We start from the raw sequence: 16,668 nt of genomic DNA on the forward strand, positions 1-16,668 counted from the left end.
TTCCAAAGGACAAGAAGTTATTCCAACAACAGCCCAACCCATCTCTTCTTACTCTGCCTGTGCTACATGAGCAAGAGAAAGTGAACCCCTGTGAAGCTACCCCACCACTGCCAGCCAAGTGGCGCTCAGGAAGGTCCAGTGGGTACAGCGCCTCTACAGCTGGGGCACGTTCAGAGCTTGCAAAGAGGAAAAGCACAGTGATATAATGCAGGCTACACTCTGACTCTCTGCTGACAGTCCCTGAGGACACTGAGAAATGAAAAGGTCTTTGTGTCTGTACCACCTCCACTTTATGAAGTACAATGGTATGTGACATGTTACTCCCACTTTCACTTCTCACAGCAGAGCCTAATTTTTTGTGCTTCTTTTTGCTACAAGCCACTGTGGTATTCTCTATTAAAAAAGCATTCAGACTTTGTGACTTATCAGTCTGCAGTTCAGAAGGGCCCAGCCTGCAACTCTTGGGCTATTATGCTGTCCAAATGTGCAACATGATGCCTTCAAATCTGTAAATTCCTTCTCTTCTGTTACAGAACAAGCAAGGTGACAAATGGTTCTGAATGCCAATACATTACAGAGAAGGATATGCTAACTAAGGATAAACTGGGACAGTTAAAGCAGAACCTCTCTTTATCACATTTCATCCCAGATCTAGTGGGCTTTGCATGCTTGAGTGCATGAATACTGAATAACTATAATTTTGATATAAAAGTCAAAATCAGCAGTACAGCGACATATTCTCTCATGTTCCCATAAGAAAGTTCAATACTGAAAGTTATAATTTTGGTATAAAAGTCAAAATCAGCAGTATTCTCTCATGTCGTGTACAGCAACGTATTCTCTCATGTTCCCATAAGAAAGTTTTCAGTATATATGTTCACTTTTGTAGTCACTCAGCAAGGTTAGTCTCAGTAAGCCAAACAAGACTAAAATACATCTTTCACAGCAAGTGTATTGCTTCAGCAAAATTTCTCAGAACACCCTGTTTAATTTGAGGGATCAAATTAATAGTGAAAGAAAAAGAAATGGAGCCAACGCTAAACTGCCGTTTAAGGAGTCATTTCAGGCTGTTGATTATCTTCTGAAGAATATTGTTATTTATTGCTAAAAACGAATAGTATATTCCCATCAGGATCTCTATTATACAAGTGCTATATGCTTTTCTCTGGAGGATGAAGATCTGTCTGCATATAATTAGTCTTGAGAATTAGCTATTATTAACAATTGAATTAACACAGTCTTCTAAAGCACTTTCTCACTAAGTACATTGGTTTTCCAAAGTCAAACTAGAGAGCTCTATATAAACACTCTTGTGACATTCCCAGAAAAATCAGTGCACCCAGATAATTTAATGAATGCTACTACTAATAATTAGTAACAGCAGGCAGAACAGAATACTTTAGTTTTAACCACTAAGAATTCTCATACCAGCAACCCAGTCATAGCGTATTGATCACAAACCACGGAGATGAGTTGCTCTCTTCATAATTATCTGTCTGCAGCAACTATGGTAGGAAAACAGCTAATATTCAGAAATAACTAAAACAGGCAATCAATAAGATATTATTTATTACATCACCAGTGCTAATAGACTGTTATAATTCATAAAAAGTTGTGAAGTTTATTGATTTTCTAAGATACTGACTGAAAATTGAGCTATATTTTCAAATCACTGAGTTTACATGAAGTTATAGTCATTATACCAAAATGGGTTTTTTAGACAATTTAAGATGCAACAATGTCAATACATATTAAAGGCGCAAATATATCTGGGTCCAGAACATAAAGCTGCATATGCTACTATATCAGTTGTTATGCATGAAGGGGACTTCTTGTTCTACAATAAGTAATGTACTTGTTTACAAGCCTATTCAATATATTCCTCTGGAAGTTCATAAAAGCATGATAAACAATGGCCTAAAATTGAAAAACTCAACTTTTCCAAGTGCAATAAAACTATACCTATCGATTCTCACAAAGGCTCTTTACAATTGTAACAATAATTTGGCAAAGCAGAGAATGCTTGTTCAAATGAAAAAGCTGACATTTTTAATTTCCACATAGCTGAACAGCTTGTTATTTCCAATCACACTAAATCAGCATCTTGTCTACTTTTCCCAAAAGGGGCACTTTATTCACTATAAGGTTATGTTGTTAATTTAAATCTGCAGGGCAACAGAAATAAATAAAAAAAAAATTTAGTGATGAAATAATTAACTGTGGAAGTCATGCAAAATGTGTATTTCTCCATATGTATAAAATCCTTTCAAACAGTACTGCAGGGTAGGAAAGAAAAGTTAATTATCACAGAACTGTATGACAGGAATTTATTAGAAGCATTACTGCTGTATTTCAACACTGCAGGTAGTTTCCCTGTCAGGAAAATCTCCTTCCCAGGAATTAGTTATAAATGTGCATCCACTTTTGATGTGCATGTAGACCTGACTTTGCTTTTGAAAGTAGAGCAGCCTCCTTTCTTCTTCTGCAGGGTGTGCTCCTCTTCAGAGGTCATTGGTGTAGGAATAATGTTGGAGGAGGAAGAACTCCACACAAATGTCCAGATCTCCTATCTGCCATCCCTGGTCTCACAGTGTGACCTAAGGAAGGTCCATCTCATGTCAAGGATGGGAACTTTAGAGGTTTTGCTTTTCTGTGGGTTTCTCTTACACCCCAGGCTTTCCTTCCAGGGAATCAGGAAGAGGTAGAGAGAGACAGCGAGAGAGAGCCATGGTTGGGATGCTCATGAGATTCTGCAAGCTTCTGGGTTTGATCCTTCCAAGCTTTTCACTGCTCTGAGAGTCCCAACTCAAGGCTCCCAAAATATTAGAAAAAGGGGGAGAGGCAGCTTGGGGCTACAAAGCACATAGAGGGGATGCCAAAGAAAGTTTTTGCCAGGTACTCAAGCAAGAATGGGGCATGGTACAAATTCTCTGCAACTTGATCTCCTTGGCTTTCATGCAGGGCTACCCAAAAATTGAGGGTTTCATCAACACAGATACGTTATCAGGTACAGCACACCAAAAAATAGAAAGAAAAAAATTACAAGATTACCACAGGCAACAGTAAACTATACAGATCACCTCTAGCTACCACTTCAAGAGATTTCAAATTGTTTTTTTTAATGAAGTGTTTACTGTAATACTGAGAAATAAATTGTTCTGTTAGGTGGCACATGTGTCTTTATAGATCTTTATGTGCCACACTTTGTCTCTCATCCAGAAGATATTTTTCTAATGCCTTTTTTTTGGGTTTTTTTTCAGTATTAAAGAAAACAGCCCCTTACCATTTTCACAAGCTTGCTTAAGTACCAAGCATATTAGCAGTCTGAAATGTTTCCATGTATGGGTGACAGAAAAGAAGGTACAAATGGATCCTAATTCATGCTTAGGTAGCTCCATATTTGGAAGGGAAAATGAGCTTTGCAAAATTTCCTGAGGCAAGAAAGACAGAGTTTTTAATACAAAAATCCGCTCTTATGGGAATAAAGAGAAAAATCTTTGAGTTCATCAAGTGTTATAAATTAACTGAGCCATCCTCAGACTTTGTGGTCTATCACTGTATGTGGAGAGGAAAGAAAAGATTTTCCAATGACTTTAATGACACTGGACATGTTAGGATCATGATAAATCTACTTACCTATACCATCTGGACTGTGGTATCTTCTCTCCTTCATTTATCAAAATTCCAAATAAAGGATTTTATTTATTTATGCTTTGTTCCCTACAGGTAAATCAATTTTGATAAGGGAGGATAATTTGGGTCTGTTACAAAAGTGAAAAAATAAATATATATAAATTAACAGGGATTCTTTTTGCAGAGATCACATTCAAAAGTCAAAACAAATAAAACCTGAGTGGGTTTAAGTATCCATGATTGTATCTCAAACATTGCCACAGGATGTCCAAAAAATACAAACTTTTCAGCAGGTCCTGAGACTCTTTAAAATGAAAGAAACCACAAAGCCCAGCACTTTCATAGGCTGGTAACTGGAAACAAGCTGGTTAGAGATTGGTAACAGGAAGCAAGGCTTTAACCTAAGATATCTCAGGGAATCAAGGACAATAAACTTTGAAAATTACCTGTCCCTTTCTAAAAAATCAGTTCCAAAAGGCACTAAAACACACCCCACACACATCAGATGGAAACAACACAAAAACCCCGGTCTGCCTCACTTACCACCAGGCTGGTGTGGGCTCTCATTCCCTAATTAAAGAGGCCCCTGGAAAATACTGACCGTAGAGTAAAACTGCTGCAGTGTGAAAGGCTGCTGTCCTTAGAGGTGCTTGTTCACACCCTCTGCAGAAAGGCACCAGCAACCACAGGAGAGCCAGGAGCACAGAGGGGCAGAGCCCCTGCACCTCCCCCAGGACAAGGATGGAGCAACTGCCAGAAGCTCTGGAGCACATGATGGAAGAAACGGAATCCTGATGAGTCATTGAAACAAAATAGCAAGAAACACAACTTAAGGCATGGCAACCAAAGAGCATGTTTTTTAATATCAAGGAAAAAAAATAGTAATTTCTGTGCTGGGTAAGTCAAGCCTTTATTGCTAAACCAGCTTAAATTAAAGCAGGTGGCAAACTGCTATACTCTGTAACCAATAAAAGCATAAAAATCAGTTTCACAAATTATTCCTTAGCATTCCAGTTGTAGCAAGCAGGAGATTCAGGAAAACTTATTTTAATTAAAAACTTTATTTTTCATTACAATTCACAGTTTATACATGGCAAGAGGAACCCTTGCCATGTGGACATTCAGAACACTGTGCTGGGGAGACAAGGGTCTTTGTTATAAGAGCATTGCTCAGTGCTGTGTCATGGAACTTTCTTAGTTTTAAAAGCGTACTCTCTGTAAATGTTAATTGACTGATATTTACACTGAATGTACATATTAACTTATATTTATTAGAAAACAAGCTAAGCATCCAAAAAACATGAACATTCATATCTTGTATGTTATCTAATGGTCAGAGATGCTGTAAGATTTGCCACTTGAATCATGCCCAATCAGCAAAGTCCCATTCTTTTTTAATTTACAGAGCCTAAATTTTTCTTTAAGGCCTGTTCTATTCATTTTATGTACAGCCAGGTTACAATAGACTAAACATAAGGAAAAAAATGCAAAATTATCCATTCCATCCTGCATTTCTTCTGAATCTCATGTACAACCTATAAGCAAAACAGAAGGTACAAAATTAACGTGTTTTCTTAAAACCAATAAAGAAAACCCACAGTCTGGTTTAGAGCTGCTTCTTGTCAGCCTATCCTGTCTGAACAATCATCAGTATTCAGATTGTGCTATTTATCAGCTCTTCTTCATGCCTGCATTGATATTCAGAGCCATTTCTATTTGAAATGTAGAAAGTCACAGTGATACCAGTTTCAATTGCATTCCCACGTTAGCCACAGCTCTGGCACAGGCAGCCCACGTGACATTCAGGAAAGCACTCCACCAGGATTCCTGGGTAAAATATCATGGAGCCTCTGGGGTGACTTGGCTTAAAAAGGAAATTAAGAATCCTTTTCATACCAAATATCTGGCAGAAGGTTTGTGTTTATTAAAAATAGCTGTATTCTTCTGCATTGTTTTTTTGGATGTGATTATTAGAACACAGCAATTTAAAGCCTCCCCCTGCCTCTCATCAAAACAGTAATTTTTACTTGCTCTTGTCATCTACCAAATAATTTAGTGATAGATAAATTGCAGATTTTTTGGTACATCTGATGAAGAGAAAAACAACTGCTGAACACTGCTTGGAAAACTAAGACCTGAAAAGGGTCTGCAAAACCTACAAGTCAGCATGAACGAGTATCAGCTGGACCTGAGTAAAACAAAACGCTTCTGGGGGACAGGTTTGCAACTTTTGAAACTGCAGTGCCTTTAAATTTGGAGCTAACAACATCAATTGATGATTGTTGAGTTTTGGCATTCATTCATGCTGGTTGGTATCTTCACAACAGACACCTTTGAAACACCACCATTTCAAGAAGAACGAAAGGCTTAAATGAAATACACTTCTCATGCAAAAAACCCAAACAAACAAAAGTCATACAGGAACTGTAGAGGTTCTGGTTCTTCAAAAGATAAGGCACTGACCAAAATTTCTTAGGTAAAAGGCTGCATAAGAATTTCTTGCCATTTACAAATGTGTTGTAGTCCAGAAATTGTCCATTCCTAGGCTCAGTAAGGTAGACCCTGAAATTTTAAGGACTGATCCCTCAAAGCTACATTGTTACCATAAACAAGTGAGATTCATTCGTGAGGCCATATGGCACATTAGAAGTGAAAAACAGTCTGGGCAGATAAAGGCAGAAAACATTGCTTGTTCCAGCATCTTTTGGAAACAGCAGTGCCATTCATCTATGTGTCTCTGAAGAGATGCGATGGTAACTTGGGACTGGAGTTTTTCTGTGGAACTCATGCACACATATAAAATGCTGCTAGCACTGGTCATTGACAGGGTGGAAAAAAAAAGGTGTATGGCTAGTCTAAGCCAAGAGCTTCCCAAGGGCTGGGATCCAAAGTCATGGCTACTTAATGTTCTCAATCACGGCTATCTCTTCTGCTGCACAGTGCGGCGTCAAACCATTCATGTAAATGCTGTCTGTCTTTGTCAGAGCTGGCAAGAGGTCCTTCTCGCTGGTCAGGTGGTTCACTGACAGCGTTCTCTTGCAGGGGGTCAGGTCTTGGTTGTGGTTGACAGCAAGTTCTGCAGAGAGCTTCCTTTTGATGGAGGTGGCCCGCTGGAACTTGTCATAGATCTCCACGCTCAGGCGCCTCCGAGTCTCCTTGAACTCGGCGGTGACATTGGCTGTCCACTCTGCAGCGTGGGCTCTGAACTCCCCAACCTGCAGCAAAAATCAGCAATAAAAAGGAAGTATTATGGCACCAAGGACTTCAGACACTGTTCATTTCAGGAGCATGGGGAGAGTGCAGGGCTGCCAAAGAGCTGCCGCTGCCACTGGCACAAATTTCTCATGCCTAAGACTCACTCTTTTATTGACAGCAGCTAAAGAAGAAATGTTGCACTAGCAAGAGTTAACAACAGTTCCAAAACCACAAAAATATTCTCTGATTTTTTTTATTGTTATCATAGGCAGTCAGCAATACAGCGAAGCTGCAGAGGCTTGACAGCTGCACAATACCCAGCTGGTCAGGGGATGCTGAAATCCCAGCAATCCAGGCTGTGTTATGTATTGTTACTAGGGTGAGGGGTTATTTATGAGCACTTTCACTGTCTCTGGAAAGATCCTTGGGAGACTTGGCAAAGAATTTCCTAAATTTAGACAGAAAAGCTTTTTCAAAGGAAACCATTGGCTGTTTGCATCCTCTTTCCTGTACTTGCTCAAAGATAGCACCAACACAGCAACAGCTAAAAGTCACCTCAGTGGCATGTCTGCTTCCCAGCCTGAATCCCAAATCATCCTTATTTGTCCTCAGATATGGCATAAGGTAGACTAAGCAGATCTAGTCTGAGGTAGACCATGGTCTGTCATTTATTTATTGTTTATATTTTTGCACTTGTATTTCAGTCAAACCGCTGTTACATTAAATAAGTTATGTAGGTAACTAAAGGATGCACCCTTGTTGATATAATCTCATTGTAACTGTAAAGGAAATAGATTGTTTCTCTTCAAATCTCTTCTCCCTCAACAGTTTAATATTGGGAAGGTGCAGCACAGGGATTATAGACTACTCATAAGTACAACTCCAAAAGTGAAGCATTCCAGGACACTTTAACCCACAAAAATAGTCTAATTGGTACTGTTCTGTCCAGAATTTCAATCACTGGCAAGCAAACTTGACTTGGTAAGCACAGAAATGAACAATAATTTACACAGAGAAATATAGGGTGCAAACCATTAGAGAAAAAGCCACAAGGTTATTTATGCTTTGCAGTGCAGTGGAAAACAGGAATATGATGAAGGTAAAAATTAGTCAGCTCATCCAGGGGTGACAGAGTTTCAGGAAAACTTTCCCCCCTCCAGAAACAAAACAAGATGATCTCTTTACCCAAGGGTCATTTTATTACATTCATATCTACTTCAGTGAATTACACAGATGACAAATGTGGACAAAGGTCTGTTTTCTAAAACAAGGGTATTTATCTGCAATACACAGAGGACTCACCTAGCTGCATGATTATTAGTATTTAATTTGTGCAGCTAGGATCAGACACATTAAACTTCAGATCTGAAAATAATGAAATCTGCAATGCTGAAACATCTCAGCTGCTCCAATATTTTACTTGTAGCAAACAAGTAATAAAAAAATGATAAATACTATCAGTGCGCACCCTGGGGCAATTTTTTTCCTTTTCCTAAGCCCTACTAAAGGCAGGTTGCCAAGGTCCTGGAGAATGGCTCTGTCCAGGGGAGCAAAAAGCCAGTACACAGGTTTCCTTTTCATTGTATATATATATATACCCCTCACCAGTTGTGTAAGCATTTAACAGACCAGGTATTTTGCTCAGGCACACATATCTGGCATTGCATATGGTCACATTCAAGCAATACTATCTGGATTTAAAATTAATATTTCAATTTTTTATCTTTTTAAGTCCCCACGCAATTTCATATTTGTCCAGGACAGAAAATCAACTGGCCTTGCTTCTGAAGAAAGCAAGTTTATGTGATAAACTCTAGAATAGGCTCAGAATGTTCCTGGTGATGGCCTGTCTTGCACTGGGCAAGCTGTTCTTGGGCATTCAAGTTTTTCAGGAGAATCATAAAATTGTAGTTGTTGGGATAGCTGATGTCTGAATTCTAGTGAGATTTCTTTGGGGAAGCAAGTTTATGCAGCCAGCTGAAGAGCATCAATAAATGTGCCTTTGGAGATAGGCTCATGCCAATTAAGGTGGTGTGGAACACTGGCATGGTGGACACAACTCTACCTGTCCATACACCAAAGTTGTGATGTTGGTTTATATTAAAATTGTAGGAGAAAAACACAAATTGAAATATGGTGTTATTAATGCTATTGCTAAGTAGAATCAAGATGCAATAGTAGAAAAACAGAGAGAATTGAAACACATTAAGAACCAGGAGTTTAGTGTTGTTTGAAATATACATGCCCCAAATCACTGCTTTTGGCTCCTCTTTTTCATGTGCACTGAAATGCACTCCAAAATATTACCTCTTTGAAACAAAACTCTTAATTCCATAGCCCTTACAGACTCAAGCAGGATTGTAAGAAGAGGATTATAAGAAATGTGCCATTTTGACTACCAGTGCACATTAGTTACTTGCTTATATAATTTGATCCCTCCTTGATCCATAGGGACATATCTGTAATATGTTCAGGTTCTTTCTGTCCTTAGGTTATGACATTTTAACACACTGCATTGCAGCTCCTCTTCATCTGGGCTCTGACAACCAAAACATGTCTCATGCAGAGCAACTGAAATGCCAGTTGCCTGTGCTGCTCAAAAGTAATTAAATTCTTGGCATACCTACATACTGTAACAAAAATTTACTTTTCTCCAGATCTCTTGCCTCATTACAGCACAGCTCTGTAGACTCTGCAGCTGTCATAGTTGGGGGCAGTGTGACATGAGGACAAGGCCTCTTAGTCACAGAAATTATTGACAACTACATACTTAACATAAGGCTGAATGTCACAGAATATTTCAGAAGCAATAGGAAAAACATGTCACAGTGATAGCACCTGACTCAGCCATACAAGAAGCAGCACTAATTTGGTGATGCTTCTCACTTTAGCCTTCAGGGAAGGGAAATGCTACTAGTAATGGGGACATAGGTCCCTATCCCAGCTCCTGAACTGACTTCCTCCACATCAAAATCCAAATTAGACTGCAAGGTGTTAGACGTATTTCACAAGGAGTATCAACCTAGCTACGCTGAACATCAAGAGCAAGTAACTGCATTATGTATTTAAGAAGCAGGAAGCAGCACCCTACTGCCTTATGATTTCAGGGAAGACAGGTCTCAATAACAAGTTCTTGAGAGTTATGGTATATAGTAACACAACTAAGTATTCCACACAGCACACTTCACTACAAAACAAAACAAAATTAAAAGAAAAAGACACCAAAAAACCAAAACAACTTCCAAAACCCAACACCCACAGCTTTTCCAACGAATGAGCAGCATTGACCCAATTCCTTGCCCAGCCCAGGTCACCTGGCCTCCAGCTACCACTGCCAGGGTATCCCATATGATCTGCACCATATCCAACAACCCTATGAGGATGTCTCAAATACCACAGGTCATCTCCAGTAACACCTCCAAATGTCTGTGCCAATTTATGTGTCTACCTGTGGTGGAGATGTCACATTTACTAATTTAGGATATAACGAGAAACTGCCTCTGAACAATTTGTGGAGAGTGTTCTACTCATTCTTGTTAAAGTCATTACTGGGTTTTTGGGGGGGGTTTGTAGTGAAAAACAAGCAGACATCAGTGAAGTACTGCATGAACTTCCTGAATGACCAAACAGTTCCCAGGCTGCGTGATCACCAATATAACTTCAAGACAGATATACTGAATTTGACAGAACTAGAAAAAAAATACGGACATTAAGCCACCACTCCTTCACCTACCCCTGCCAAAATCCATCTAAATGAATAATGTCCTAGAACTGGCTCTCAGTCAATATCTCTAGTAAGGTCAAAAGTTCGTATGCAGTTTCATTGCTACTGTGTTTTAGCTTTCTGTCCAGCCGAGCTCTGCACTTGGGTAAAGGCCAACAGCATAAACCAGAATGTAAAAATGTCCAAGGGGATGCTACTGTTGAAACTAAAAAAACATTTCAACATCCTGAAGCACCTGCTTCATCCTTCAGTACATTTGCTCTAATTCCTTATACTTGTCAAGAGTTTGAGAATCTTTCCGGACATTCACAAAATTATCCAAATACTAATGCATGCAAAACTTCCCATCATTCAGGAAAACCACTCATCCTATTAAGTGTCTGGAAAGCACAAGCCATGTAGCCATATACAAGTAATCTGTACTTTGAATTAAGCCACATCTGTGCTCTAGCAGGAAAACAAACAATCAAAAGCATAATTAAGGACATCCTTAAATAGACCAAGACAAATGCACTTGACTAAATTAACTTTGCCTCAGTTTTGCTCCTCTGTCATGGGGATATTCTTGAAAAACCCCAACATCACAGTAAAATCAGTTAATCTACTTCTGCTTACAGAGGGGAAAGAAATATATCCTGCTTGGATGGAGCTCAAATATATGACATGAAAGTTATGATATACTCAGGAGGAGGTATACCACTGAGTAGAAAATAAGAAAAAAATAGCATTATATATATATGTCATGCAAGAAAATGGAAACATATATTTCAAAGTAATGTGTGCAGCTTTTTCTGTCACAGCTGAGCATTATGTTGTTTCCCTTTGGCATACAGGGCTCATACATTTTATGATGAGCATGTTAGTGCAAGCCAAAAAATTGAATTTAAAAAGCAAGTAGATGAGCTGGAGGTACCCATTTGACTACATTTTAGGGTGAAAAACAGGTGCCCTTCCTTACAGATATTCTTAATGGTCTAGATGTTGCCCAGTATATAATTTCTTGCATTTTTCCCTAATGCATTCCCAAAATTTTCATGGCTTCATTTTTCCTCTCCAGTGTACTTTATCCTGCTACTTAAAAATAACACATCCAATTAACCTCTCTATGATGTGCTACTCAGACAAAACTAGAAAGTGCATTACATGTCAAATTATGCAGGCAGCACAATACAGAGCACAAAATTTTGTCTTAGCTCTCAGGAAATTCAGCCAGTGTTCACAGAAATTGTCCACAAAGCTCCTTTAAAAAATGTAGGTACAGAGAGGGGTGATGGGTTTAACAAGTCAGCTGCTGGGTGGGTTTATCCCTGAGTGCATCAGAGGGGTTTCCTACCTGCCATCTCACTTTTCTGCAGTTCTGAGCAGACATATGCTGCCTTTTCCCATGCAAGTTGCTGCTTGACACAAATTTCTATTACCACCTCAGTTTCTATAGGCTAGAGAAGACCAGAGTGCAGAAGAGAAAAAGAGAAGCTTCACAAAAATTTTTAGTAAAACCTGTGCATTTGCTGCACATGAAGGGAATCTCATTTACATTCCACCTAAAATTCCCAACCAAATGATCTAGCTGTCAGTATTTCTGCTACTACAGTGTTATTAGTACATATCCAAAATACCTGTGGAGAGGTGTTTAGAGAAGAGTGTACTCTACTTGTCTTTAAAGGTAAACAGCCACAAAAAGCAAGAAATACCACAGGCAATAATGAGATACCTATGCTGAGCTTTCCCAGGTCCACCATGTTCTATGATGAACCACCCTCTTCTGTGCCTTCATCCTGTCAGGACCTCGGTTCTGTAGCAGGCAGCTCTCCTTCACCAGGCCTTCAAGGTACCAGACTTTGATTTCAAGAGGAATGGCACGCACGAAGCAGTAAGTGATGCCTTTTTGGGTTCCACTCACTGGTATACACATCCCTCTGTTTTTCAGATAAATATTAAAGGGGAAAAGATTCTCTTTTGTGAAATTGTCATCTTCTGGGGTAAGGCTTCAGTTACATAGACAATTGTATTTTTGTAGCCATGGTGGTCAGAAATTTTTGGGAGCAATGTTCTCCTGAAAGAAACTGGATTGTTGAGTCCCATAATAAGCAATAGTTGTGAGTTCATTCTGGTGAGCAATGATTGTTTGGTTTCACCCACATAAATTCCATGAACACATCTGATGTCTTGGATGAAATAAACCACATTCTCCAATGGGAATGCAGAGACCCCATGAATTTTGATTATTTTATTTGTGGAGGAACATTCATGGTGGCAGCTGTGGGAATATGTTTTGTGGAGATGTAACAGATGGCAGATGCAAGAAATGGCCTTTTCCTCTATCACGGTTTGATTCAACAAAATAAAAACAGCCTAAAAAAACATGCCTACAAAACAGAAGCAGATATACTAAGAGTCACCACAGTTATTTTGTTTCACCTTTTTTTTTTCCATAAATATGAAGACTGCTATGGTAGGTATTTCCAAAGAGATGTTACTGAATATTGCCCATCAGATATGTCTTTTTATAGATCTGCATGTGTGTAGTCTCAGTAGTGTAGACAAGTTATGGGCCTGACAATCTCACTCTCTCTTGTTCTGATTTATTATTAATTTCCAATGATAAAGATTAAAAAAAAAAAAAAGTTGAAATTTTCCTTTAAAAATCAGTTCTATTTAGTGGTTTCAGCTGCCCCAGAGAGCCATCCAACCCCTCTTTCAACCTGGTGAGAGTGAATGACATGCGCCTGTATTAGCCACAAGAAACTACTTAGGTTTGCATAAAGCTCTACCAGCTGAGCCTGAGGTGGTTCAGGGGAACAGTGTGTCTCCTCTGCCTGTGCTATACAGCCAATGACTTGGCTGCAGCCAGGAATAGCAAACATTTTAAGAACTGTACTAGAAGCATAATGAAACCCAAGCCACAGGCAGTTGAAAGACTGCCTAAATTTTCTCCCAGAGGAAAGAGACAACAATTGTTTCATAAACTCACTGGACTTTTTTTAGCTTATAAAGTTATGCTAAAAAAGAACAAACATAAAAAAGGACTTTTAATTTCCACTTGGTAATAAGGAATGATTATATTAACTACTTGGTCAAGTCCAAGAAAGAACTGTTTATTTCTTAACTTTCTAGTGTCAATATCTGGAGTGATAGTTGTGTGAAATATTAAAGCTCCACTTTGGCTGTTCAACGCTAGTATTACAACTGCACCTACTCCTTGTGAAAGGCAGTACTCTGTAGCTTTTTTGGTCCCTTTTATCTGCAATTGCAGAGCATTTTCCTCAACATCAACAAACCTACTTGCAAGGGCATTCTGCTGAACTTGCTTTGTCTGGGAATTCATCCTCAAGACAGCTATCAGATTCATACACTCAACATTAGTGACATGTTCTGGAGTATTTTCCTAACAACATCCAAGCACTGAGATTATCCTAAAAAAAAAAGTAAGGTTGTCAGGAATATTAATCATGAAGATACCAGTGATATTTAACCTGGAATATTTTCAGCCCACAATAAAGTAAACCACAGATATATTTTTTGCTGTAACAAAGGATCAATTACATCTTATCTCCAAAAATTAAGATTTCTCAATGTAGATCATCATAATATACATTCTGGGAATCTTCATGGGTAATTAACGCCAAGAAATGCCATTGTTACAACTGATCTCTCTTTAATCAATTTCTCTTATTATGAAGTATGAGTCTCTTGCTGTAAGTTTATTTTTTTGCAAAGTCAATAGTTCTTGCCTTCACTCCCTTGCTGCATGCAGCCTCCACTGGAGTAATTCTTCCCTGAACACTGTGGGAGAGCAGGGCCAGGCACAGGGGCTGCCATGAGAGACACTGACAGTGTCCCCATGCCCTGGGCCACGCTGCTCCTCATGGAAGTGTCCTTGGCAGCATATCTCCTCTAATCAGCACCCAGCAGGACCTGGTACTCAATATGCAGTAACAAAACAGCATTCTCTGAGTGCCTGGTATGCCCAGCTAAGAGGCATGATACAAATATAAATATAACCACAGCAAAACTGTGGAGATGTTATCTGTGTGTGTGTTGAATCTGAAGTGAAGCAAGCATCACATGTCCAAAGTACACAAAACTATGAGGAAAGACCTCAAAAAAGTGTCAAAAGCCATCAGCTGTTTAGTTTTCCTGGAATTCTCAGAACAAGATGTTCTTTCCTATCCATTATTGCACACATTGCCACAGCAGACTTTTAAAAGACTGATCAATATAGGAACTCAGTATTACAGACTGTTGCTAGGGCAGGTTCAGGAACATCACCAGGATAATCTAAACTCATAGAAAGGAAGAGAAAAAATTGCATTCAGAACCAGGCCAGTCATTTCCATCTCCTCCTTACACCAAAACCACTCTTTATGCATCCCTGAGACTCTGGGCTGCTAGAGAGAGACTGTACTCCCACCTTTTATTTTGGGTTTGTTTTGGTTGAATTTTTTGTCCTGTTGCTAGTCAAATTTGACTGGAGACATGCAGTTGTTTTGACTGTAGAAAGATTTTATACTTCTCCCCATCTCATAGAAATCATTAAAAACAATCACCTTTTCAAACATGGCTGTTCCTTCCCAAATAGACTTTTCTGCACATCTTGGATGTACTGGAAAAAAAACAACTCTTAATGCAAGACAGATTTCTCTTCAGATGCTTCCCTTGCATTTTTGTAGCTCTCTGCATTTTTGCTGAAGTTTAGACGAAAAATCTAGTGGCTGTTTTCCAGTACACCAGTATATACCATTTCCAGTATATACCTTTTAATAACATCTGCAGCAGTACCACCACTTTGCTACAGAAACTTGATTAATCCATGCTTGCACATCTTAGAATTGTTACCCTTATTAATCACTGCCTTGCAAAATTACTTTGCAAACCATGGCTTTGACACTGTATTTGTCTGCCATAAATATTTCCATTTCAGTGCTTTCTAGGAACAGACTTCCATCACATCACCCTTACCTTACCAATTCAGTGAACTTGTGGATATAAAATTTGCAAAACTGCTGCAGTTTGGTTTGGTTTTTTGGGTTTTGGTTGGTAAGGGTTTTGGGTTTTTGTTTTGTTGGGATTTGTTTTGAGGGTTTTTTATGTTTTTGCCTATTTTTCTTTTATGTTTTAGATTGTTTGTCTGTTTTCTTTTGCCAGGAGGTGGGAGGGTTGGTTGGTTGGGGGGAATGGACATATGAAAAGTCCAAATAGTTGTTTTCTTCAACAGAAGCTGACTCATCTCACTTGAAACAATGTAAAATGGACCAGCAAGTGACTCTGATCACCAGGTTGAAGAGTTACTCTCTACCATCTTCATCTCTAAGTGAACAGATTTTGTTTCTTGAAACAGGGAGAGCCAGGTCAAGAGTTCATTGAACAACTGAACAACTTCTTCCTCCTCTTTGGTCATACGCCTCACTACTCAGCCTCTGAGGACAAGTCTGTTTGCCTGGAGGGTGAAAACCCTTCAAAACTGTTTCTCACTTGAGTGCACTAATTTTTTTCTTTTTTTCATGCATACAAACCTAGATCTAGAGTCTCTCTTTGGGGGCTATGAGAAATGAGCTCAAGTTCTCTTTCTGCTGGGTCCCTTATGCTGGGTGAGCACCTTCAGCCTAAAGCTAATAAAAAGGCAACAAATAATATAGGGAGTGCAATAACCTCCACAGCATCATCATGACAAGCCTAATTCTGTTTTGACAGACTTGAGTGACAGCTCTGTCACTGGTGCCAAGAAGATTAAACTGAATGATGATTCAGATGAGTCAAATTTGTTGAATTTGTTTATAAATATCAAATATAGCAGCTGCCTCTTGAATTTCCACAAGAAGTGAATGTTCTACTTCTCATAACATTTTAGGCTTGGTCTTTAAAGCTGGCTGCATGTTGCTCAATTCAAAAGACAGGCAGCATGAAAAAATCATTTGTCCATACTGAGCTGATATCTAACATAAGTCTGTCACCTGGACTCCCGACACACAGTAAAGCGAACTGGCTCCTCCAGGATCTATAGCCCAAATGCCTAAGATTGTTGGTTGGGTAGGCATTTTTGCTGAAAATTCTGGAATTCAGAAGCTCTGCATACAAAAGTAAAAGAAAAAATATGACAAAGAAAAAAATCCTGCTGA

The 16,668-nt window shown here is 39.0% G+C and overlaps 1 protein-coding gene across 1 annotated transcript in view; it reads right to left on the bottom strand.

Moving 5' to 3' along the window:
* Positions 1-4,527: 4,527 nt before the first annotated feature.
* Positions 4,528-16,668, bottom strand: part of KCNK2 (potassium two pore domain channel subfamily K member 2) — a 130,092-nt gene continuing 117,951 nt past the window's right edge. Inside the window, exon 9 of the mRNA XM_031060589.1 lies at positions 4,528-6,848. Within this exon, the coding sequence (XP_030916449.1) occupies positions 6,531-6,848 (318 nt within the window). The 3' untranslated portion in view covers positions 4,528-6,530. The remainder of the gene's footprint in view (positions 6,849-16,668) is intronic.

This window comes from Geospiza fortis, unplaced genomic scaffold, assembly GCF_000277835.1.
Source record: "Geospiza fortis unplaced genomic scaffold, GeoFor_1.0 scaffold41, whole genome shotgun sequence".
Lineage (NCBI taxonomy): Eukaryota > Metazoa > Chordata > Aves > Passeriformes > Thraupidae > Geospiza > Geospiza fortis.